The sequence below is a fragment of the Phascolarctos cinereus genome, unplaced genomic scaffold (assembly GCF_003287225.1).
Source record: "Phascolarctos cinereus isolate Bilbo 61053 unplaced genomic scaffold, phaCin_HiC Scaffold_5;HRSCAF=322, whole genome shotgun sequence".
Classification (NCBI taxonomy): Eukaryota; Metazoa; Chordata; class Mammalia; order Diprotodontia; family Phascolarctidae; genus Phascolarctos; species Phascolarctos cinereus.
The window spans coordinates 180,216,549-180,243,644 of record NW_027555958.1 but is presented as its reverse complement, the minus strand read 5'-3'; the positions used below and the strand labels follow the sequence as shown (position 1 = coordinate 180,243,644).

The 27,096-nt window shown below is 35.9% G+C and overlaps 1 protein-coding gene across 6 annotated transcripts in view; it reads right to left on the bottom strand.

The window, feature by feature from the left end:
• SNX14 (sorting nexin 14) overlaps positions 1-27,096 on the bottom strand; it is a 108,568-nt gene that overhangs the window by 43,197 nt on the left and 38,275 nt on the right. For 4 of the 6 annotated variants that reach the window (XR_002322329.2, XM_020976299.2, XM_078155250.1 and 1 more), the window contains 9 exons: positions 26,934-27,048; positions 25,249-25,404; positions 23,227-23,351; positions 16,925-16,983; positions 15,751-15,777; positions 13,871-14,003; positions 8,723-8,927; positions 5,957-6,040; positions 668-768 (listed from right to left, as the gene is read on the bottom strand). Coding sequence is in view for 5 of the 6 variants with exons in the window: in XM_020976299.2 (XP_020831958.1) it covers positions 668-768; positions 5,957-6,040; positions 8,723-8,927; positions 13,871-14,003; positions 15,751-15,777; positions 16,925-16,983; positions 23,227-23,351; positions 25,249-25,404; positions 26,934-27,048 (1,005 nt within the window). In the remaining variant the exon portion in view is untranslated. The remainder of the gene's footprint in view (positions 1-667; positions 769-5,956; positions 6,041-8,722; positions 8,928-13,870; positions 14,004-15,750; positions 15,778-16,924; positions 16,984-23,226; positions 23,352-25,248; positions 25,405-26,933; positions 27,049-27,096) is intronic. The other 2 variants (XM_020976301.2, XM_020976302.2) reach the window with 1 other exon arrangement.

The window sequence follows — 27,096 nt, the reverse complement described above, 5'->3', positions numbered from 1 at the left end:
CAGAAATATAGGACTCCAAGCCAGAAATAAGCCCCAGCCCCTTCTCCGTGCTCTATTAACTGTGTCACCTGAGGCAAGTCATTTAATTTCTTTGGGTCTCAATTTCTTCACCAATAAAACAAGAGATTTGGACTAGATGATTTATCTAAGTTCCCTCCGACATCCGAAATTACAGAATTATACGATAAGAATCTCTTTAAGGTTGTTCTCTTTCCCCTCCTCCCTCTCCCTTTGGAAACAACCTATGCATCCAATGACTGTGGAATGGCCCACCAAATTTTGGCATATATTCATAAGGGACCATCATCTTACCTTAAGAAATGACAAATATGGAAAAATATAAGAAATATGGGAAGATTGTCACAAAATAACAACAAAGTGACGTGGCATAAAGAATTTCAAATCCAAACCACTTGGATGACAATTACATAAATAAGGATAGCAACAACAATTCATGAAAGATTGAATTATAAAAATAAAAAGTTAAGAAGGGAGTATGAAAACAGGCAAAATAATTTTTAACAAAGCTAATTAAGTTTTTAAAAAATAAAAATCAATAAATTCTTGGTTAATTGTTAATCTTTGCTCATTACTAAGTTGATAACACATAAACAAGTTATTCTATTTATTTTTAATTCTTGGGAAAATACAGATGATGATGACATACCTGAAGATATTCCTGAAACTCTTCCCTCTTTGACTTTAAGAATTCATAGTTTTTAGGGCCAATGATCCTCTTGGAAGGAAGCTGAGCGTCAGGAAATGTACCTGAAATTAGCATTTATTAAGGATTTTTATTTTTATCACTATTTTTTATTTTTCTTTAAAAGTAACTTACAAATTTTTGACTATAGAAAGTATATATGTATATATATATATACACATATATATACATATATAAAATAACACTTTAGATTTATGTAGCATATTTTTTCAAAGAAGTTATAGATAATTCAACTTCTATGTAAGATTAATTAACAACGATTATTAAGCATGTGTCAGACACTGGGGATGCAAAGACAAAAATTAATTAGCTCCAGAGCTTAAGGAGACTTTATTCTCTCAGAAGACTACATATATATACATCAATAAGTCTATACAAAATAAATATTTGTGGGAGGGAGGGTCACTGGCAGCTGGGAGATTAGGAAATGTTTCACATTGAAGGTAGTGCTTAAACAGAACTTTTCAGGAAACAAAGGATTCAAAGGTATGGAAATGAGGAGGAAGGAAGTTTCCAATGAAACTTATCTTATAAGATATAAGCTTATCTTATAAAATAAATGGAGTCATTTGGTCAAGAAAAGAACGTTAAATATGTTTTTTATAAAAGAACAGATTTATCTTGTCAAAGGATGTAAGATATTGTTGTGAGATGAATACTCTGATATCTAATACAAGCTGAAAAAGAACTTTGTTTAATAAATACTGTTAATATGCATTGTGTAAGAAATTCAGCTTTCAGGTAGAATATGGACAGTTCTGGAGAAAAAATACCTGTGGTAAGGATGTGAGGACTTTGAACTACTTGTCAACAATATGCAATGATGTTTCACTTAATGTTATAAAGAGACAGAAAAAAATAGTTTATTAAAAAACTAAAGAAATTAAATTTCAAGGGCACCAAAGAGCTATAAAGGACTGTGCAAAACACTTCAGAGCACAAAGCATGATCGTTACCTCAACTGATCTGTATATATTGTCTTATGACTAAAGCAGGTGAAACCAAAGAAAATGAGAAACCACATAAACTTTGGAGACTGAGTTATAATTAAAAAGGGTTATAGATTTGATAGGGGAAACGGAGGGAACTGAGACTTTTCAAGTGAAATCACTGAAAATCAAGTGGAGGGGGGGCTGTCAAGTCATTAAAATGAATAGGAACTAATATAATGAATTTTCTTTACTATATTAGTATCCATAATTTAATTTCTTTTGTTTTACTATTAAAATAATGGCTATGTCAACAACAGCAAATAAATATTAAGCACCTACTATATGTCAGGCACTGTACCAAAACGATCAACAAACAAAAGGCTTCATCATTAAGGGAGATCAGGAAACAATTCTTATAAAAGGATTTTAGCTGGAACTTTAAGGAACTCAGAAACCAGGAAGCCAAAATGAGTAGGGAGAATATTCCAGGCACTGAGAATTGCCAGTGAAAATGCCCAAAGTCTAGAGATGGAGTCTTGTTCAAGGAACAGGAAGGAGGTCACTGTCACTTGATGAAAGAATACAAGGGGAGGTGTAAGGTGTAAGAAGACTAGAAAGGTTAGAGATGGCCAGGTTGTAAAGGGCTTTGAATTCAAAACAGAGGATTTTGTATTTGATTCTGGAGCTGATTAGGAGTCACTGGAATTTCCAGAATAGAAAGGTAATACGTTCAGACTTTCACTGTAGGAAGATCAATTTGACAACTGATTATAAGACGGATTCAAGGAGAGAGGGACTTACAGCAGGTAGACCAACTAGCAAACTATTGCAGTAATCTAGGAGTGAGGTGTGGTAACAGTGTCAGAAGAGAGAAGGCAGCATATACAAGAAATTGGTAATATTGATAGGACTTGGCAAAATATTGGGTGGAGAGGTGGATAAAAGAGTGAGGAGTCAAAGATAACACTTAAGTTGCAAGCCTGGGAGACTGGGAGAATGGTGGTATGCTTGAAGTAATAGGAAGTTAAGTAAAGGAGACAGTGTAAGGGGAAAGATGATGAGTTCAGCTTTGCACATGGTTAACATCTGTTACAGATGTCCAGCAGACAGTTGGAGATGCAGTTCTGGAGGTTAATAGACAGGTTAGGGGTGTATAAGTAGATGTGAGAATCATCAGCACAGAGAAAATAATTGAATCTATGGAAACTGATGAGATCACCAAGTAAAATAATACAGATAGAGAAGACAGCCCTGTCATGTACCCACAGTTAGAATGACCTGGATAAAAATTTAGCAAAGGAAAAAAGAAGTAAAGAAAGGAAATAAGCACTAATTAGAGGCACCTATTAGGGGCCAAACACTGTGCAAATATTAATTAGCTCATTTGATCCTGAGCTAATCCCTGAGAGTTAAGGACCACTATTACTCCACCTCCCCTTTCAGCAAAGGAAACTGAGGTGTCTGATGATTTAGAGGTCGAGTGATTTACCAAGTATCACACAACTGATATGTGTCTAAGGCCAGATTTGAACTCAGGTCTTCCTGACTCAGCACTCTAACCAATGCACCACCTATCTTTCATAGGAGACTAAGAAGTAGTTAGACAGGCAGAAGGTGATTCAAAACTGTGTCATGAAATCCTAGAGAAGAGAGTTTCAAAGAGAAAAGAGTGATCAACAGTGTAAAAGGCTGCTAAGAAATCAAGAAGAATGAAGATAGAAAAAAGACCATTAGGGGCAGCTAGGCGGCACAGTGAATAGAACCTTGGAGTCAGGAGGACCTGAGTTCAAATCCAGCCTCAGACACCTGACACTTACTAGCTGTGTCACCCTGGGCAAGTCACTTAACCCTAATTGCCTCACCAAAAAACAAAAATGAAAACAAACAAACAAAAAAAGACCATTAGATTTAGTAATTAGGAGATCATTGGTAACTCTGGAGAGAGTAATTTCAGCTGAATGAGTTACAAGCCATACTCAAGAGAGCTAAGAGGAGAGTGAAAGCAAAGGAAGTGAAGGTACATATCGTGGACAACCTTCTCAAGGAGCTTCACCACAAAAGGAAGAAGAGATATGGGACTAGTGAGCATGGATGGATCAACTGAGAGCTTTTTAAGGAAGGGGGATACATGAACATGTGTGTAGGTAGTAGGAAAATAGCCAGCATATATACAGGGACAGAATGAAGGATAAATGAGTGGGGAAGATAAGAGTACGTAATCTGCTGGAGAAGAGAAGATGAAATGAATCACTTGCCTACGTAAAGGGTTTTGCCTTAGCAAAGGGTAGGATCACATTTTCATGTGAGAAAAGGGTGAGGTCAGTAATAGTGGCAGAAGGCTTCTAAGTAATATGAGATGTTGGGAGGAAGGGAAAAGAGGAGCTCTCAGCAAATGGCCTCAATTTTGCAAGATTCTCCAATGAGGGTGGGTGAAGGAGAAGGACATGTGAGGTTTGAAGAGAGATGAAAACGTTTGGAAAAGCTGCTGTGGTGAGTGAGAAAGTGAGCCAATGAGGTATAGAAGGAGTGGCTCTGATTGTATCAATCTCATACTATGCACATGTGTTGCACTGTGAACGTCTGGTTGCAGGTAGAAAATGCTTTGGATGAAGACTCAAGAACTAGAGTAGTGAGTAGGGAGAATGTATTTCCCCTCACCAAGGTAATCTGTAGGAGAAAATGGGAATGTAACCCTGTGATGCTAGTCTATCTCTGGAGACTGCTGGTTTAAAAGCAGTTTAGAGGGAATGAGCCAAATCCAGAGAATGAGTGCAATACTGACATACTCTGTGCAAGGGGAGATATTCATAAAGATATCTGGTGTAACACAGGCATGAAAGATAACCACTGAAAAGACAAAGAGATGGGAGATGAAATGTGAGGATCAGCAAGAAGGCCAGTTTGGCTAGACTGTAAAGCAGAAATTAATCAACAAGCATTTACTAAGTATATGTTTTGCACCAGGCACTGGAAGGAGAGTAGTGAATACTAAAGCTAGAAAGATAAGTCATGGATAAGCATGTACAGGTTCTGAAGGATTTTAAAAGCCAGATGAGCTTATATTTGATCCTATAGGCAGAAGTACACTGCTGGAATTTACTGACAAGGGGAGTGAATGGTCAAATCTCTCCTTATGGAAAACCACTTCAGCAGCTTTAGGAGGGCTAAAATTAAAAGAAGGGTAAGACTGAAGGCATGAAGGCTCATTAGGAGGTTACTGCAAGAGTTCATTTGATGGGTTATATGGGCTTAAGCTCAGGTGATGATGGTTTGAGTGGAGGGAAGAGGTCCAATATGAGATGATGTGGACTAAATTTCCTAAAGATTCCAAATAAGATAAATTATATTTCACTGATATCAAGTGAGCAATATAGCAACAAACTAAAATATTCAAAGTAAGGCTACTCTTAGGGATTTAAGTCCAGAGTAAGAGTAAATTGGATCCCAACTAATCTTTTTCTAGCCCAGTAGAAAGAAAAATAGAGGTGAAATTCCCTCTTCTAACCACATACCAGAAGAAGAGTTGCTAGGAGAAACAGAAAAGGACACGATGCAAGGCTGTGAGGAGCAAAGCGGATCCTACCTGAAGGACAATAGCTCAGTCCAATTTGGTGGCTGTAGGATGTGGTCTTGAATTCCTTTGAGCTTTCCTTACAAATTCTCAGTCAAGAGCTTTAGAAACATACAAGAAGGGAGAGAACTCCTTCAGTTGAGGCCATCTAGAAAGGTGATGGCACTTGAGCTAAGCCTCAAAGAAAGGAATCTGAATGACCAAGATGAGAAGAGAGTCTCCTTCAAGCCCAGGGAACCATGCAACAAGGTAGAAGACAGCATGTTGAAAACTCAAAGCAATTCCCTGCCACAGCCTTTCAATTTCCTTTCCTTTGGAGATTTTTCATAACTCTTATGTGAACTTTAAAAGAAAGAAGTGTTTTTCTTTGCCAGTTTCTCCCTAGGTCTATTTGTCACTACCATACCCAAAAGGTACATCCAACAATATAATACAAATATATAATTTTTGTTTCAATAGAAATATTTGTAAGACATTTGAAAGCTAAATCAAACATTTCTAGCCATATCTGTCAAAACGCTCACTGAAAATAAGAAATATATATGTGTATACATACATACATCTATACATAGTGATATAAAGTTTATATATATGTTATATATAGCTTGACAATAGTACCTTATTTTTTTCTTCTTTAAAATAAGGCAGAGTTATATAGTCATAAATCTCACACCCCAAAATTATCATGATACTTATAAAGACTTTGAAATGAAAAAAAGGAAAACATACCATGAAATTCTGTTAGTTTTGATTCAAGAACATAGAATTCAAGGTATCTTCTGTAGACAGACCAACGCTCAGGTTCATGACCGACTGAAAAGTATATAAACATCAAACAAGAAAATGATTTTCTCCTTCTTGAAAAGGTGTGAAATAAAAGCAGGGGTTTTAAGACAACAAATTATGATCGAGGAAAAAGCAGTCCAAATCCTTGACAAAGTTATTCTTTTTACCCTATTATTGACATACCTTCAATTATAATCAAATTTAAAATAATTTAGATATTGATATAGCTAATTGATTAATTCGTGAGTTTTATACTATAAATACATATATTTTCTATTATAAAATTACAACACTAGAAGAGACGTTAAGGAATTATATAATTTAGATTTTAAAATGTAGCTCTTTAAGGGGATGATTTAGAGATTTCATAAGTTTAATGGCTCTTGCAATATCAAAATATTTAGAATCATATAATATTGTGGCAAATGAGAATCTTTGAGGTCATAAACATTCAACCATCTCATTTTAGAGATGAGGAAACTATAGCTCACTCAAGTTAAGTGACTTGCATAAAGTGAGTTAATGGCAGGACATGTCTTCTGATACCTAATCTAATGTGCTTTCTCAGTTCATGAAGTTTTCTCTCAAGGCATTTTGTTATAGTAGAAACATACTATATTCTATACTTATTATACAGATTTGGATTTAAGTCAAAAAATGTTCCCCCAAACAAAATGACTGCACTGAATACAAAGTAACTATCAGTAGTACTGGGTGTCACTAGGTAGCATATTGGACCTATAATCAGGAGTTCAAATCCTGCCTTGGAAGCATACTATCTGTATGACCCTAAGCAAATCAGTTAACCTCTGCATTCCTTAATTTCCTCATTTATAAAATGGGGATAATAATAGCACCAATTTCCCAGGCTCCTCAGGTAGCTGACAGGATAAAATGAGATGATATTTGAAAAGTGTTTTGCTAACCTTAAAGTGTTGTATAAAGGCTGGCTATTATTATTGTTCCCAGAACAGTTATGATCTCTAAGATCATCTATGCTTAATGGTTTTAGTTTGCTATAAAGTATTTAAATTGCTATAGATATTAAATATATATATATTTAAGTGACATTTCACCTAGGAATAACCCTATGGTTAGGTTTTTTGGTTTTTTTTAAATATAAAGTTGCAGTTATCTGAAACTTTATCTACAGGAAATATAGCACGAGTTTAGCAATAAAGCTTGCTATACTGCTGGAAAAATAAAACAAAAATGTATACTAGTTCTTCAAAAGTCTAAATTTTATTGCTTTTTTATGTTACTCTTTAAAAATAAAAAGCATGAAAAGTGCTAAAGTCATCAAAAGTGTAAATAACAATGTGAACAGTTATTTAATTTAATTAATTTGATACGATTATTAAATATAGTACTTCAAAATTGTTTTAACTAAGGGAAATAAATTCTTATATCTTATGTAAAATTCTAATGGCAAAGATTTATAACTAAAGAGTAAAAAGTTTTAGAAAACGTTCTAAAAAGCAAGGTAAGCAGTAGTGGGAGCCACAGTTTAAGTATTATGCATATAAGGGAGCAGAATCCAATGCCTGTCAATGCCTGTCTCTCTTTCTAATCCCTCCTACCTCTTTAAATTCCAATCTACAGAAGCTGCAGAAAATAGAAGCAAGTAGTTATGTTCCTAGTGGGAATCAGCTGCAGCATCTTCAATGGCTCAGAACATGCACTTAAGGAAATGTTGAGGGAGAACAGCAACGAGGGAGAACAGCAACAACAGCAAAACTGAGTAGCACTGCCTCAGGTATGTACTTCAGGACTACGCAGGACGAATGCGGATTTGAGCTATTGCCAAAAGGGAAGATTCAGCTACTCTGGGTACCCCTTCCTTCCTGATCTCCACATTTCACTTTCTGGCAACAGCAGCTTTTGAGAAAACCAGGTAAACTGATGCCTTTAGAAGGAAAGGTAGTTTCCCTGATCTCCACCTTACTCTCCTCCTGCTCTCCCTTACCCAAAACTTGCATGACTTTGAAGTATTCTTGTTTACAATAACTACCCCAATTCTTGGACCAAGTCCAGGGTGGTAGTTTCTTATCCTGCTGTGGTTGCTGTTCACACTCAGCATCTATCAGACCAAACCTGAAACAATCAAAAAGAAAATAATACAGAGCAAAGCAGGTAAGCTTTAAAAAAAAATATGTATTTGACTATGTCCTGTCAATTATAATTACGTTACAAACGTTACATTACAAACAGGCAGGAAAGGCTTTTAAATCAAATCCTGTACAGAGTCTACGTACGACATTTGCTAAATAATTGATGATGATAAGAATAAGCTCCTTTAAAAAAAAGACAACTACAAACCTACAAAATGCTAAAAGAATATTAGTTATTCAGTAGACTCTGGGCTCAAAAAATAATGACTGACAAATAAGACAAATAAGATTCTACACCATTGTATTTTTTTGTATTGGAACTAAAGGCACTACTATATATATATATATATATATATATATATATATATTATATATATATTATATATATATATATATATATATATATATATATATATATGTGTGTGTGTGTGTGTGTGTGTGTGTGTATACACACACACACACACACACACACATTTTTTTTAACATGGATCAATACCCAACTATTACAACTGGCACAATGCTCATTAATGCCTGATAAATGGCAGGAGCTGAACAGAAGAACAATTTCCACTTAGCTTTTAAGAAATCTTACTCCCACCTGCTCTTCTATCGTTCCTCTCAACGTCAATACAAAATACAGGAATTCTCTCCTTTTTCTCCTTCCTGTCAGCAGAAGAGGGGTCATCAAAAAAGTCCACATATGGGATACTTATTTTCCATGCAGCAAGATTTCGGGGTGTACTGGGGGTGCTAACAGCCTCTACCGGAGAGTCATCTTCCAATACAACAATACCTTCTTCAATCTACAATGAAACATGAAGGTGATGTTAATATGACTTGGTTCAATTAAAACTACAGCTTACAACTATAAAGCAAAGTGTTTTGTTTTGTTTTGTTTTTAACAAACATAGACATTAATACACTAAAATGAGTGCTGTATCCTTCAAAGTCATTCTCTTGCGAAGCTACATGCTTTCCCCATTACACTGTCCTTGCACAAGCAACTTTAGTCCTATTCTTTTGGAATTGCCTTTCAGGCTGAAATAAATTCTTTCAACTTGTCTCTCACATTGCAAACCTGAATCTTTGGAAAGTGGATTTGATTTTTATAAACCACTAAAAGATATTTCATGCCAAGTCTAAAGAATCTGAAGGTAAAAATGAAGTATGGCTACAACACGAGACTGATTATTTTGGGTGATTCATGAGCTGATTCTGAAAATAAATCTAGAAGAATTCCAAAAATGTTTTAAGCAATGATACCATCTCTGGAAAAATAGTATAGCTTCATAAGGTGACTAACCTCAAAGTCAACTATTGTGTGAATATGGAAGTTGTGATATGTCTGTTTAAAAAACAAAAACACAAATCTTAGAATCATTCCACATAAACTCAGAGTGTTTTACAAATGGAGTCTGAAATATCTGCACATGACAAAAACAAGTCAGCTACCTTTCCTGCTTTTCCTTTATATATTCTCTTCCACAGCTACTGTTAGTTAGAATGGCTGATTTTCAAAGGGTTTTTCATGTACTGGTATGAAATCCCACTGCCTCTATAAATTCATGTCTGACTACTTCAGTCCAAAGTGATCAATCATGTGTTCCTGTCAATTCTGATAGCACTTACAGTCGGCACCACTCACTAGGTATTTACCATGGTAATTCACAACTTCATATGCAATTGTCTTTTCTATTCTTTGCATCATACTGAAATGTAATATCTGCTGGCACTTAATTTCATAAAAAAGAAAAAAAATTTTAAAACTAAATTCTATCAAATTAGCTCTAAAAACATTAATAAATTAAGCTCATTTAGGATAGTAAATAAATAACTGTACCACTGAAGTGCTATATAAAGTCAAGCCTTAATCAGCTATGCCATGAGAAGGAAACATTGATTTTTTTTTTTTTAAGAATCATCCATTGGTAATAGAAAGAAAATAACCAGCTTCCCTGTTGGCCAGCAGCCAAGCTTCTAGGGTACTCTTCTGTGATATGAGGGCCATTGCAATGAATAGTAGCCAAAGACAGTAAGCAATGAGAAATGCCACAGATTAAATTTAAGAAATATTTACTTTAAGAGTTTACTATGTAAAAGACACTACAAAGATGAAAAACAACATTGCCCCTGCCATCAAAGAGCCTGCAATTTAATAGGGAAGGTGTAACATGTACATCAAAGACTCCTCAAAAAAGCTGAGTACAAGGGGCAGCTAGGTGGTACAATGGATAAAGCACCGGCTCTGGATTCAGGAGGACCTGAGTTCAACTCCGACCTCAGACACATAATACTTACTAGCTGTGTGACCCTGGGCAAGTCACTTAACCCCACTGCCCAACAAAAAAAACAAAACAAAACCAAAAAAAAGCTGAGTACAGTATTGGAGTATCAAAGAAAAATATTAATATGATACACAGTGATTTAGGAATGGGTCTCTCAGAAACAATTTTTATTAATATTATTCTATATCCAAGCACTTCTAGCTTAGAAGGAGAAATGGTCAAACTGGCATAGTCCATTTCCTCCCCCACCCAAGTCCTTGGACATCTATATAATCCAAAACAATTCAGGGTAATATTTAGAGGAATCTTGGAGGAAAAAAATGATAATGTTAAAATACAATATGGGGGCTAACATTCCAGAATTCTAGTCACCAAAATTAGTCACTTAATCTTCAACTAGAACTACGTAATTCCTTCCTTTAACCAATCCCTTCAAAGGTTTTCTCCTATAGCTCAGTATTGTAATACTTTCTAAAAATGAAAGTACTTCCCTCAAGTGGGTCAAAGGGCAATAGGGGATCAGGGAAGGCAATGTTCTTAAACAGACAAGAACTATTTCTCTTTCTATTTTAGCTTTTGTTCTGAACCTTTTTCCTAAGATAATAAGAATTGTAGGATAGAGAAAATACTATTCTTTAATATTTTCAGTTGAACTAAAAAGGAGATTTTTAATATGCCTCTGGAGGTACATTCCTTATAGTTGTGAAACTGAAAAATTTGACTTTGGTGCTGGTGGGCATTTACAGGCTTTGAAGGATGATGCTTTCTTGGACTCTAGAAAAATGTAGCATGGTACAATATGATGTTTGTTTTTTGGGGTTTTTTTCCCCAACAATGTCCAATTTTTCCAACTTCTCCTAAAGGGTCAGGGCTTCGTTTTCATGATCCTTTTTTTTTTTTTTACTAAAGTGGGCAGTAGGAAATAATTAATAACAATAGATAACATTTATATAGACCTTTAAGGTTCACAAAGCACTTTTCAAACCCTCCTTACAACAATTCTAGGAGATAGGTGCTATTATACCCATTTTAAGGCTAAAGAAACTAAAGCAGGGACAGCTAGGTGGTGCAGTGGATAGATCACCAGCCCTGGAATCAGGAAGACCTGATTTCAAATCCAGCCTCAGAGACATAACACTCTAGCTGTGTGACTCTGGGCAAGTCACTTAATCCCAACTGCCTCACCAAAAAAAAAAAAAAAGAAACTGAAGCAGACAAAGGCCAACTGACTTGCTCATGGTCACACAGCTAGTAAGTGTCCAAGATGGGATCTGAACTGAGGTCTTCCTGACTACAGGTCCAATGCTCTAACCACTGTGTGCCTAATTCCAATATCAAGTACTAAAAGTTTAATTTTTATGTTTCTGAAACTTGTCCCCAAGAAACGTGAATGCAGTATGAGCCACATGTTATTTGTGTGGAGGTGTCGACTCCATTTAAAACATGGCATTAACTGGCAGGGAAAAAATGAAGTCCTGTATGAACACAAAAAGTTGACTAAAAGTCTGATAGTAATGGGATGTTCTGAGAAGAAACAAATACTTGCAGAATAGACCTAACTCTTTTGTGATGAGAATCAAACCGGTTTTGTATTACATTTGTTTGCATGTCTTATTTAATCTACTAGAGAAGTAGACACTCAGAGTTGTAAGGGATTTGAGAAACTATCTAGTCCATTGTTTGTTAATTTTGGTTTGCTAACCCTGAATACTAAGTGCAATGCCTTGTATATACTAGATGTTCAATGTTTACTGAATTGATTTTAATTAACTTACTAAGGCAAGACACCTATTATTTTCTAGATAACAGGGAACTAAAAACAAGCTCCACAATTAATGTGACTCCAAGAACTTTTTCTTGAGTTTCAAGAGGCGGTATCCCTGCCTGAGAATGCTCTCTAAAGCATCTCCAACTACTGGATACTTCTCATCCAGTAAGAAGGAACTCCTCTGGGCAGCTAGGTGGTGTAGTGGATAGAGCACTGGCCCTGAAGTCAGGAGGACCTGAGTTCAAATCCAGCCTCAGACCAAACACTTGACACTTACTAGCTGTGTGACCCTGGGCAAGTCACTTAACCCCAATTGCCTAAACAAACAAACATGAAGGAACTCTTCTGCTCAAGAGAAACCAATCTACTTTTGGATATCCTTAATTATCAGGAAGTTCTCCTTACACGGAGCCTAACTCTGTCCCTCTGTAATTCTACTCATTGTGCAGGTGCTGCCCTCTTGAGCCAAATATCACAAGTTTAATTCCTCTTTCCTATGACTGCCCTTCAAAAACGTGAGGACAGCTACCCTAGACTTTCTGTTCCCTTCATTTCTCCTCCTCCAAGTGAAAAATCCCCAAGCGCTTCAACGGATCCTTGTAAAACATGACCCCAAAGGTTCTTCACCATTCTAATCACCCTTCTTTGGACACTGTCCAGATTAGTAATGTCTTTCATTAAATGCAGAGGGCAGAACTGAATGAAATAATTGAAATGCTAGCCTATTCTATTGTGAACTCCCTGAAAACAGGAAATATCACTTATTTTTGTACCTCTTAGTGTTTAACAGAGTGCATACATTACAAATGTAATAAACATTTATTGAATTGAATGAGATCAAACTATTTTTAAAGGCTTTAGTATGTTTCTGAATGCAAGTAGAAGTTGCTAGTTTCAAATAAGTTATTTAGGTAGTCAAAAGAAGACTCTTTGGAAACTTTCTGTTTCCAATAATTCAAGCAACCATAAATTATAAAACTGTGGTTCTTTAAGAATACTCTATAATATATACTTTTCATTAACTCACATTGGACTTTCCCTCAGCTGGAATGAAGTTTCTTGTTAACTTAATTCTATTGTTTAATTCTTAATTCTATTATTAAAAATTGTTCTATATTTCTGCAATATAACACAAAATAATAAGATTTACTGATTTGGCTGATGATGAAATTATTTGTGCTTGAGAAAAATGGCTGCTAAAAACAGAATGAGTTATGTGGAGACAGCAAGCTGTCTACTTTTGAAGGTGGAATAGGAGTATATTAAACCATGCTGGAATAAGGATATATTTTACTGTGTCAACATCATTGAAATAATGCCCCCTCTTGAAAGAAAAAAAAAGTTCTTGGAGTCACATTAACAATTAGGTTTGTTCTTTAATGTCCTGTCATCTAGAAAATTATAAATAACTTTCTGCCTTAGTAACAAAAGTAAAATCAATTCAAGAGGCATTTGTTGAGCATTCAGTACAGGCATGGAACTGTGCTTGGTATTCAGAGTTAGTAAAGCAAGACTAACTAGCAAAATGCTAGTTAATGAAATTAAAGTAAATTAAAATTAATTAAAGAAAAAAAACCATGGAATAAGAGATGTAAGGGTGAGAAAAACACAAAATAGTAGTAGATCAACATGTATCTACGGCAGCAAATCAAAAACCAGATGCATGTTCATTAATTCAAGAAAATTTACTCACAAAGTCATCCTCGCCTTCAGTTAAACCATAATTAGGTAGCATAGCTCCCTCCATTGTAGTACTTTTAAATACTCCTTTGATTTTGCTGCCTATTTTGCTAATCCCAAATGATTCTCCTCTTTTCTGGGTGCTCCTGAATAAGCAAAAATACATTAAACAGAAAGCAAACAACAGTATTACTTTATAATTTGATTACATGACATGTAATAAAAGGCAAATAATTTAAAAAACCAGTCAACTACAGGTACAAATATCATGATTTGAAATCTTAAAGTCAGAGCGTAATTCTTAAAATCTTAGAAGCTAAAAATTGCACAGGATGTGTTACATAGCAAAGTTATAAGATATCTAAAAATAAAAACCATGACAATAAAAAATACTAGTAAATATTTATGATATACATAACAACTTCAAAATATTAATTTAAAGGCTAACATTCAGAAGGTCAGAGCCTCCTTGTGATATTTTGTTCATACAGCAACATAAAATATAGATATAATACTCCACTAAAATAAAAAATCAAAACAAATAATATGCAAATGAGGCAAATCACTCATACTTTGACCTTTTCAATATTTAATGCTTACATAAACTTAAACTTGATAGAAAAGAATTGTTAGTTTATTTTAACAAGTAACAAATAAAACAGTATTCAAACTTTTAAAATCTAAATATTCAAGGAGACATACAGTAGGAGATGGATCTTATTTTATATCCACATATCAGAAATAAAAAATCATCCAAAGGAACCGTTAGGGTAAACATAAGGATAAAAACTAACATAACAACATTCAGCAAAAAAAAGCTTGAATACAAGGGTTTGCGAACTTTAAAACAGATGTAGCCCCAAAGCAACAAAAAAGTAAGCATAAAAGCAACTATTTGCCTCCAGTTTCATTATTGTTACATTTCAGCATCCATAAACATACATTTTAGCCAGCTCCTAAACTCATGCTTACCATGTATTACTGCCCTTACAGCAGAACCCCAAACAAAAAGTCATATTTAGATTTGGAAAATAAGCATTTAAAATACATAATTACATGTCAATATTGAAGCCCTCTAATAACAAGACACCAAATAATTTACTGCACTAATATAAATATATTGACAATAAATAAATGACTAATGATTTCAAAAACTGTAGGTGATGTGACTATACACATTTCATGTACAGATTTTGAAATGTAAAACAAAATTAGAATATTCTTTTCTATTAGAAATAAATGGAATTATAGATACTTTATAAATAAAAGTGGTACATATCTGATAGTTTTATGGGAAATCCTGAAGTAAAAATTCAAGAGTTTTTATTCTAGTTCACTCTGAATGGTTTTAAGATTCAAGAATATCGTAGGCAAGACATTGTTCCTACACCATAAATATGAATGGTATTTGCAACATAATTTGAAATTTTCTAAATAAAATGTTTATTAAAAATGGTAACATATTATACTTTGCAGTTTGTATAATTTTGTACTGTATACGAATCGTTCATCACTTTTCTTGCAATAACATCCAGAACACAAAAATTAAATCATATCAATGAACTAAAATTTAAAATATCAATTATTTTCTGGGTCCCTGGGTCCTACTTGGAGGAAAAATAAATAAAATAAAAGCAAATAAATAAAATCAAGGAATCAAAAATCTAAGATCCAACATATCTGAAAGAATGTAATTTATTAACTCTATGCAATATGCTATTTCCTAAAAAGGATGACTAAAATACAATGGTTCATTTAAAAATGAAATTCCCAATTAGCTGATGTAAAGGCAGCAGCACAGTAGTATCTTTCTTGTCATTTGGAGCAAGGTGCAGTTTATGGCATTAAACAGGCAACATATTTTTTTAAATTACATGCTGGCTCAAAACTTACCGAAAATCATCCAAACTTAGGCTACCTCTGCAATAACAGACATGTGAAATCATACATGGAAAGGTGAGAAGGAAAGTCTGGAAATAAGCAAGCTCCAATTCAAAAACTAAGAAAGTTTAAAAAATTAATCAGGGATATAATACTGATATTTATATAAGAAAAAATCCTTAGGAATAATGTCATAAAATCAACAGGAACACATGATAACATGGCTAGATGAAGTGGGCCTGGGCCAGATTTAGGTTTTCACAGAAAAGAATTTTTGAAAATTTGTTATATTTGGAATATTTCTGAATTAAATATAAATTTTACTCTGATTTGGGGACATAAGTTGCTTGATACATTGACAGCTAAGAAGAAACTGGAACATTTTTTAAAAATCTACATCGTATTTTAGCTTCAACATTTATTAAGTACCCACTGTGGCAGACGAATTTTCCAATTCCTGGAAAATTCACTACGTGTTCATTTATCCTGCTAACTATATTGTATAAGACATGAACCATTTCAAATCTATTTAGTGCTCCAGGTAAAATGCAGAATTTATTAACACATTCTCTACACAGATTTGGTTCTCAATTTGTTTACAGATTGCCAAAGTAAATTCATTTTGTGATCTACCACATGCCCTTAAAATTATAAGATAATTATATATAAATTATGTTATATATAATACATAAATATAAAATTATAAGGTAAACATATTCAGTATAAGGTAAATAATTCAGTTTGTGAAGTGTTAAACAAGCTTTTCTCTCCCCGTGATGTTCTTTTGATTATTCTTTGGTTGCTCAATTTCAACCTAGGTGAATGGGGGAAGGGAGAAAAATCAGTTCATCTTTATGACTGGAAAGCACCCTGTAAAAATATTCATTAGGGAACAAGATCAGCAATAATGTCAAAATTTAGATTTATTGTGGTTATGCATAGTTTCCAATAGGATGGGTAATCAAGAGCTCAAATATTAATTTTAGGCTTAACTAGCAAAGAACTTATATCATTTTGCTCTCTATGGTACTGTAATTCAACATCTAAATTGTTCTAGTCCAAGCATGTTGTAAGGCCATCTGTGTACTTAATATTTATCAGTCTAATTAAGGGGCTTATAGTGCCAACACTCAATGATGATCTTTTATAACAATAATTAGTCAGTGAAACTGTCCAATATGCATACCTGTTGAATTTTGAATTTCGTGTTGGTGACTCTGCCCCTCTTAAAAGCTGTCTGAAATACTGAAAAGGGAAAGAGGAAAGAAAGAAGAGAATATGCATTTATATGGAATCTACTATGTGCCAGGCACTGTACTTAAGCACTTTTTTTTTTTAACAAATAATGTTATTTGATCCTCACAACAGCCTGTCAGATAGGTGCTATTATTATTCTCATTTTACATCTGAGGAAACTGAGGCAAACAGAGGTTAAGTTACTTGCCCAGGGTGACACAGCTAGTAAGAGTTTGAGGTGGAATTTTAACTCAGGTCTTTCTGATTCCAGGCCCAACACCATCTGCTGTGCCATTCTTTGATATTACCTCATGTTAACTTTAAATCAATGTCTCCCACCTCCCAATAAGGTTATCTATATCAGACAAATTCAAAATCCTTCACAAAAATCCTATAACTGTGGATGAGAGCTAGTTCCCACCATGGAAATGAGATGATCTAAGGCTTTCAAGAATTATGCCAAGGGCAGCTAGGTGGCAAAGTGGATAGAGCACCAGCCCTAGATTCAGGAGGACCTGAGTTCAAATTTGGCCTCAGACACGTAACACTTACTAGCTGCGTGACCCTGGGCACAGGGTCATTGCCTAGCCAAAAAAAAAAAAAAGAATTATGTCAGACGAAAACTAAGCACTAACAGGTCCTATTGAACTAAAAAGACTTCAAGGGTAGGCTTCATAATACATCAAAGGATCAGCCTACCTATCTTAAAATATTTGGACAATGGGTGACGAATTTTTGGCCATGGGAGCCAAAATCAACACCAGTCTATAACATGAAATTATTTGCAAAACATGACAGAAGAGAAGGGAGGAAGGTGGAAAATTATACATAATACCACTTTATAAACAGTGAAAAGAGATTAAGCCCTCAGAGGACCTGCTATGAGATATCAGATGAATCCAAGAAAATCTGGAGATGAAACCAGAAGACCAGCTGCCCTAGAGGTTTCCACATCTGATGCAATGGATGATTTGGAGCCTAAGTGTTCAGAGAAATAATTACTTTACTAAAAATATACTCAATGATTCCGAGGTAAATGTAGCCCACAATAAGATAAAAGCAGCCCATCAAGGATGTTTGCATGGGGTCTCAGAAGCTCCTACTTCAAGTCATAGTGTGGCCCTTAATGTAATAATCACTGTCCAAAGGGGCAACAGCTAAGTTTCAGGTCATCCTTGTTGTTGTTCAGTAGTTTTTCAGTTGTGTCTGACTCTGTGATCCCTTTTGGAGTTTTCTTGGCAGAGAACTGGAGTGGTTTTCCATTTCCTTCTCCAGCTCATTTTACAGATGAGGAAACTGAGGCAAACAGGATTAACGGATGTGGACCAGGTCACAAAGTTAAAAAGTGTCTGAGGCCAGATTTGAACCTAGGTCTTCCTGACTTCGGGCCCAACACTCTATCCTCTGCACCACCAGGCCATCTACCTTGGGACAAAATAAACTTAAACAATCATAGACCTTGTCCCAGTATCCTGGCTCACAACTGCCCTGGTTGACTGAGTGGTGAAAGGAAGAAGGGTTAACTCAAGCTGCCCAAGGTCTACTAGTGTCCTGGCCCACAGCAATCCATACCCCCAAAATCAATCCACCCCCTAACCCGAGTGCCAATAATCAGGGCAGCCAGATCAAAAACATCAGCTACAAAGCACCATTCCTTCCCCCCTACTCCTAAATCCTTATGGTAAAAAAAAGGGAGACTTCTCAAATCAAAAACAAAGGGTTACCATATGCTTTTCTGAACTTTGCCTACTCAACAGACCAATAAGCAGTATGAGTTATGACACTGGCCACCCAGGTTGTAAAGGTGGGCTAAGGAGGAACAGACCACTATGGGCTAGAGCAGGGGTTGAAAACCTGTGGCCTCGGGGTACATGTGGCCTTCTAGGCCCTTGGATGCAGCCTTTTGACTGAGTCCAAGTTTTACAGAATAAATCCTTTCATTAAGAGGATTCATTCTGTGAAGTTTGGATTCAGTCAAAGGGCTACATATGTGGCCTTGAGGCCGCCGATTCCTCACCCCTGGGCTACAGGCTTGAGTCAACTCTCAAACCTTCAGGCTGACCTGACGTGGAATGTGGAAACCTCTTTAAGGACACCAGCAGATAGACACAAAATGGGAACCATTTGCCAGTACCGCCAGAATCTTATCACTGACAATAATGGAACTTCCACATTAGGCATCAACCTTAGTACTCTGAAAAATCTGCATTACATTTAAGAAGTCAGGAAGAATACTTGAAACTGATCAAATACGTGCAGAAGAAATCTGAAACAAAAGCAACACCATTATAAAGGCACTCAGGGATCAACTTTCATAATAACTCAAAGAAGATAATAAGATTACAGATCAGAAGAGCTAGACACGACCTCAGAGAACCCAAACTAGAAGTTCAGGAGATGTAAAGACCCACTGCCCATTGGGATTGCTTCTTTCCCCTCCTTCTTTCCCATCTAGGATAGCCAGGAAATAGAAAGGCCCATCATCAGGAAGGTGTCGTTTTACCATTTCTTTATTCCTAACTCCAGGCCTCCCAGAATCCTTCTGGGTTATTGGCTTATATACACATTATGGCTGGGGTATATACACATCACTCTATTCTTTCTGGTGAAATGGAAGCTCATCAGATCTTACCACTTTCCTTGTCATTGCGTCATAAGGTCCTCCAGCTTACAATCAGTTGTACCTCTATGTCTTCCAGATCTCCAGACCCTAATGATGTAACTAACCTAAGGACCCCTAGGCCTTGCAATTCAACTTGCTGATGTACCCTTAAGACTTCTGGGCCTTTCCATCTGCCTTGATATTAACTCTCTTTTATGTGTTATCTCCTTCAATTAGAGTATCATCTCCTTGAGACGGGAGTATTTTCTCAATTTTTTTATTTTAGTACTTAATGCAATAGGGCAACAAGGTGGCGCAGTGGATAAAATGCCAGGCCTGGAGTCAGGAAGACCTGAGTTCAAATCCAGCCTCAGACACTGTGTGACCCAGGGCAAGTCACTTAACCTTATTTGCCTCAGTCTCCTCATCTGTAAAATAAGCTGAAGAAAGAAATGACAAACCAATCTAATATCTTTGCCAAGAAAATCCCAAATGGGGTCACAATGACTCGGAATCGACTGAAAACAACTCAACAACAACTTAACACACCTCGTTTCCACTGCACCACACTATCTTCCTAAGATTCTAAAAGAATAGAAAATAAAATCAATAGCATTTTCACACACAGAAAAAAACCAACACTGACAAGCATCAGAAACTCGTGATCCACATATATACTTTCTTACTGACATGAAAATCATCTACAAGCAAAACTCCAGAGAAAAACACAGCTTGGGCACAAACTCAATGGCAATTCCTGGAAGAGATGAAGCAGGTGTTAAAAAGAGCTTTAAAATGTTTTTTTATAGGGCAGCTAGGTGGCACAGTGGATAGAGCACTGGCCCTGGAGTCAGGAGGACCTGAGTTCAAATCCGGCCTCAGACCGAACACCTTACACTTACTAGCTGTGTGATCCTGGGCAAGTCACTTAATCTCAACTGCCTAAAAAACAAACAAACAAAATGTTGTTTATAAATGGAATGAGAGCACTGGAGGAAAAAATTAGAAAAGAAATGAGAGATACGGAAGAAAGAATTGGAAAGGGAATAAAGAGCATGGCACAAATTCTGAAAATTAGAATGATTCCATGCGGCAACAAGAAATATTAAGACAAAGTTAAAAGACTGAGGGGAAAAAAAACACAGAAGAAAATCTGAGATATTTCTTTTTCTTTTTTTTTGATGAGGCAATTGGGGTTAAGTGACTTGCCCAGAGTCACACAGCTAGTGAATGTCTGAGGCTGGATTTGAACTCAGGTCCTCTTGACTCCAGAGCCAGTGCTCTATCCACTGTGCCACCTAGCTGCCCCAAAATCTAAGATATTTCAAAGCAATAACTACTTACCTAGAAAACAGAATGAGGAGAAAAAAATATTTAAGAATCACTGGACTTTTCTGAATGTCATGACCAAAAAAAGAAGTGGCTACACATCCTATTTCAAGAAGTCTTAAAAGAAATTTGCCCAGATCTCTTAGAACCACAGGGCAAGGGGGGGGGGGGAAGAATCCACCAGTCAGGTACTGAAAGAAATCCTCAAAGGAAAACTCTCAGAAATACCATAGCCAAAATCCAGTTTCTAGGTCAACGAAAAAAATATAAGCAGCCAGAAAGAAAGAATTCAAGTACCAAGGAGCCATAGTCAGGAGTAGCTATGATTTAGCACCCATCCACATAAAGAAGCAGAGAATTTGGAATGCAATATTACATAAGGCAAAAGATAATGTGTTATAGCGAAGAATAAACCCAGAAAAACTGAGAATAATGCTATAGGGGGGGGGAAATGGACTTTTAATGAAAAAGAGGACTTATAAACATTCAAGAAAAAAAGGCCAGAGCTATAGAGAAACTTTGAAGTTTAAACACAGAAGGGAAGAGGGACACAAAAAGGTAAACATGAATGCATAATGATAAAAGACTAAAGAAGACTAAACTGCTGTTATTCAAATATGGGGAGATGATATATGCATCCCCTCTGAACCCTATCATTATCAAGATTCACAAAGAGAATCCAATTAGATAAAGCTGAAAGTGTTGTTATATCTTGATGATCTTAAGAAAAGAATGAAGAAAAGAAGAGGAATATACACTGTCAGGGGGTAGAGGAGGAGGAAGAGCTAAAAAGGAAAAGGAAAGTTAGGGAAAATTATCTCACACACTTGGGGTGAACAAGTAGATATCCATACCAACAAGGAGGAGAGGATGAAGTAGCAACTGACACCTGAACCTCATCTCATCTGAACTAGTGAAAAGAAGAAAGAACATATACACAAACACACTCACAGACATAGCTAAGTATAGAAATACATTTTGCTAAATAAGGAATAGGAAAAAGGGGCAGGAAATGGGAGAAGGGGAGGGGAAATTAGAGGAAGGATAGATTAAGAGAGGGATTATTCTTAAACAAAGAAACTCAGGATATATAAAAATATTTATAACTTTTTTTGAGGTGGCAAAGAACGGGAATCTGAAAAGATGCCTAGAAAATGAGGAACTGATAAACAAGTTATGGTACATAAATGTAATGGAATATGATTGTGCTGAACTCTTATCAGTGTAATGACTAACCACAAATCCAGCAGATTGATGATGTAATATGCTTGCTACACACTTCCCTGATGGAAAGATGAAGAACTCAGAAAAAATGAAGGAGACCTTTATAATGAGACAAAATCTTTTTTGGATGTGACTAATGTGCAAAATTGCTTGGACTGAGTAAATGTGTGTATAATGGGTTTAGTCTTCCTTATGTTCTCAGATGGGGTAAGAGGCAGGAGGGTAAGAATGCACATCTGGGCTTATTAAAACCAATAAAATATACATACATTGTTTTAAAAAGTTGAAGTGAATAACATGCATGGAAGAGATGATAGTCAGTGCCAGTGCAGAATATTCCCATAAAAATAAGAGCAAAGCTCCAACCAAGTATCTACAAGGTACAGTCATATCTGAGTAAGACAACTATTTAGAGAAAAACCTAATTTAACTATTTAGAGAAAAATAAAAATTTGACCTAATCTAACTTTCAGTGGTGTCCCTTTGCGCTCAGAAATTCTATAATTCCTGAAAGGCATTACAATAAGAACAATTTCCCAGGCTTTGATATATTACACAGTCATCTACAAAAACCATGGAAAATCAGGTGAAATTAATGTTTCAGTCCTATATTATCTAACTATATCTAAACAGATCTGGCCTTAAAATTTATAACACCAGGATAGCCAGGTGGCAGAGTAGACAGAGTACCAGCCCTAGACTCAGGAGGACCCGAGTTCAAATCTTGTCTCAGACCAGATACTTTACAACTTACTAGCTGTGTGACCCAGGGCAAGTCACTTAACCCCAACTGCCTCACCAAAAAAAAAAAATTAACACCATTTGCCATTAACTACCATGCCTGCTAATAATCTCATTTGGGGAAAAAGCATATGCTTTCCTTTTGTACCTTTTTTACAGTCAATGTGAAATGCTATTAACAGGCTATTCTTACATAAAAAAATTCACTTCCTTCTACTTTCTCTTTCATACAACAACTGTTCTACTTTTCTCTACCAACCTTGTATACATTGCACATAGTGGTTGAATAACTGAATGCTAGGGCTAATAAGCTTTTTATTAAAAAAGCCTCTACACCAAGTTCACTCCCAACTTACCTCATCACTGTGACAGAACATAGGAGTAAATACATTCTCTAGAAGAGAAAGAACATGCTCATATGCTTCAAACAAGCATCTCATAGTTTGAAGTTTCACAACATCTATATAGATGCCATCAGCAACTAGAAAAAAAATGTAAAACAAAAAAATAAATGTAGAACAGTTCAAAATTTACTTATTTCTTAAGTCCATGTTAATGAAAGATAACACGAAAATACTACAATCTACACTTTGTACAAATACTTTATACAAATAACATTATATTTTATGCTTCAACAAGACAAGTCAGTCAACGAGAAATTTATGAAATGCTTACTATGTGCCAGGTATATTACAGGTTTTGTAAGTGATGGGGATACCAAAAAAGGCCAAAAAAAACCCCCAAAACTGTTCCTGTATTAAAGAAATGTATATTCTAATGAAGCAGACAACATGTAAATAACTAGGGACACATAAGATATATAGAGAGTAGGCAAAGGTAATCTGAAAGAGGAAGACATTAGTAGCTGAACGAAGAGAACAAGCCTCCTGCAGAATGTGGGAAGTAAGCTGAATCTTGAAGGAAGTCAGGGAAATTAGGAAGAGGATATGAGTGGGCAGACAATTCCAGACATGGGGGACATGCCAGTGCAAAGGCACAGAGACAGAGATGAAATGTTGTGTTCAAGGAATAGCAAGGAGGCCAGTGAATCTGATCAAAGAATACATAGCGAAGAGTAAGATATAAAAAGGTAGGAAGGGGCCCAGTTATGAAGAGCCTCCCGTGTCAAACAGAGAACTTTGTATTTGGTCCCAGAGATAATAGGGAGCACTGGAGCTCACTGAGCTGGGTGGTGGTGACATGGTGAAACCAGTATTTTAGAAAAATTACATTGGCAGTTGAGTGGAAGATAGACTGGAATGGGGAAAAGGATTGAGGCAGACAGCCCAGTTACAAAGCTATCTCAGTAATCCAGAAGAAGGTAATGAGGGCCTTAAAAAGAGTTGTGGCTATGTGAATGGAAATGAGATAATATATATAAATGATGCTACAAAGATAGAAACAGCAAGATTTGGCAAAGGATTGGGGGTAAGAAAGACTGGGGAATTGAGGATGACACTGAGGTTCTGAGCCTGAGTGACTAGTAGGATGACAGCAACTTCCACAGTAACAGCAAAATTTGGAAAGGCAGAGGTTTGGAGAAGAAAGATGAGTTCTGTTTCAGATATGTTGAGCTCGAGATGCTTATGAGAAATCCAATCTGAGATATCCAAGAGGCAGATGGAACTGAGTAACTACAGCTCAGGGGAAGGGCCAGGGCTGGATATTTAGATCTGAGAATCATCTGCATAGAGATGCTAACTGAACAGAAGAGATCTGGTGAGATGCCCAAAGCATGGGGAGGGGGGAACAAAGGAGGGGGGCCCCAGGACAGAGCCTCTGGGGACACCAATGGTTAGTGGGAATAACCTGGATGAGGAACCAGAAATGGGGACAGAAGAAACAATGGGACACATAGGAAGTGAATCAGGAGGGAACAATGTCAAAAATGCCTAGAGAAGAGAAGGTATCCAAAAAGAGAGTATGATCAACCATGCCGAACGCTGAAAAGAGGTGAAGAAGGATCAAAATTGAGAAAATTACGTTAATTTGGCAATTAAGAGACTGTGAAAACTGTGGAGAGTAGTTTCAGTTAAACAATGAAGGTGGAAGCCAAACTGCAGATTGTTTTCTCAAGCTTAGCCTTTAAAAGGAGAAGAGATATAGGAAGATATCTAGTGGATTGATGGATCAAGTAAAGGTTTTTACAGAAATTTAAATATACATTTAGTTTATTGGAAAGAATAATGTACAGGAAAAGAGCTGGGCTCTAGTCTCAGCTCCAGGTGGAACTGACCAAGCTGATTTTGTATAATTTCTTGCTCAGTTTCTTAATAGGTTAAATATTGTAGGTATCATATCCACCCAAAGGGATAAGGATGTGAAAAGGCCCTGACAATTACAAAACTCTTTATATATCATCATCATCCAAGACTTACTTCTTTGAATCTCTTCCACAATAAAAGGATCAAATCTAATTTTGTCAATACTTTCATCCAAACAATAGGTTTTATATATTTTCTTCACCTCTTCATGAAGCGACATCATTTCATCATTTGATAACTCTGGTCTCAAAATTCTGTCATTGAATTCCTCTGGCATATTAGGAAAAAGCAGAGAAAAAGGGATCACCTTATTTAACAAATAACATTTCTTAAGCACATTACATAAAAGTCTTAATTATGACTATTGATCTGATTTTTGACTTTGTCTATATGACAAAACACTTGTACGAAGACACAAAAATCAGCTGACCATCCAAATATCTTGTATAACTGATAATAATAATCAATAATAGAATTGATGTCAATTATATAATTGATAATAAAATACTTATGAAATAGTATAAATTGCACAATTTTGCACACGCAATTTAAATTGTATGATGAAAAAACACCAGCCTAACACTTTCCTCAAAGAATGTAAAGTATGGTTTCTTCAAAATATTGCCAACTGGTGCAGTGGATAGAGTGTCACACTGGAGTCAGGAACACTCATCTTCTTGAGTTCAAATCTGGCCTCAGACACTTACTGGGTGACCCTGGGCAAGTCACTAAGCCCTGTCTACCTCAGTTTCCTCATCTGTAAAATGAGTTGGAGACAGACATGGTAAACCACTCTAGTATCTTTGCCAAGAAAACCCCAAATGAGGTCACAAAGTGTTGGACATGACTGAAATGACTGAACGGTAACAAACAAATAAGAAATTAACTTAATTTACTCAAATAACAAATGGCAATTTTAAAAAGCCAGTTTCTTATTTCCAAAGAATTATAAAAACCATTATACTATTGAAAAGGGAGTAGGATCTTCTCAACACTGACTCAAAGTTTCTCATATCTTAATTAAATTTTAAAAAACTGGGCTTTGTGAGAACTAGTAGAGTTATAGACAGGGTACAAAAAAGATAATGATTAAAGAGCAATGACAAAAACACTAACATTTCGGGGTGTTGTTTTTTTTAGTTAAAGAATAGGTATTCCTATCTTTTCTAGGCAGGAAATGCAAGTGCCCCTCACAGGACCAATCTCACCATTGACAGCCATGAGAGCTTTGACCTACATTTCCGACTTCAGCCAGTTTGCTCCTCCTGACAAAATCTGGTGCCCTTGCTCCAGGGGTTCACCACATTAATGCCAAACTTAGTGCAGACACCCAACTGAGACAGCCCACAGCACCTCAGAACATCCAAGTTCAAGAGATCCATTAGCCTCAACCTCCCTAGTAGCTGGGATTCCATATACGTGCTACCTTGAGCAGCTAAATAACCGAATGTTACAATGTAACAGAATGTGAAAATGAGCTACAGGTAAAATCCTGTTAACAAAAATTCTATCACAATAAAACTTTATGAAGTAATTTCCCAAATGTTGCCTAATGTTGCTTTATCTTCCCTGTAACCATTAATAGCAATTATTAGTAACAGTCTATCCAGAGGATCAAAATCTTTTGGAGTTTCAAACACTTCTGAAGAATTGGTGAGTAATGTGGCAATGGACATTTACAATAATGTGTCAGCAACAGAAGAAGCTGGGTACCCTCTGTAACACAATTTGGCTTACACATTCAAAAACATTTTTTTAAGTTAAAAATCATATTCAGTAATCACAAAGGTAAACCTTACCCACGGTCAGACAAAACTGTAACACATGCACTGCTCCTTCTTGTTTCAGAAAATTCATGAAGCGAAACAAAAGATCTTGCTGTTCTCTAATCTCCTTCAATTCTAACTTCAGTACCTTGAAACAAGGCATAAGAGAGTCAAATACTAGACAAATATTTTGTAA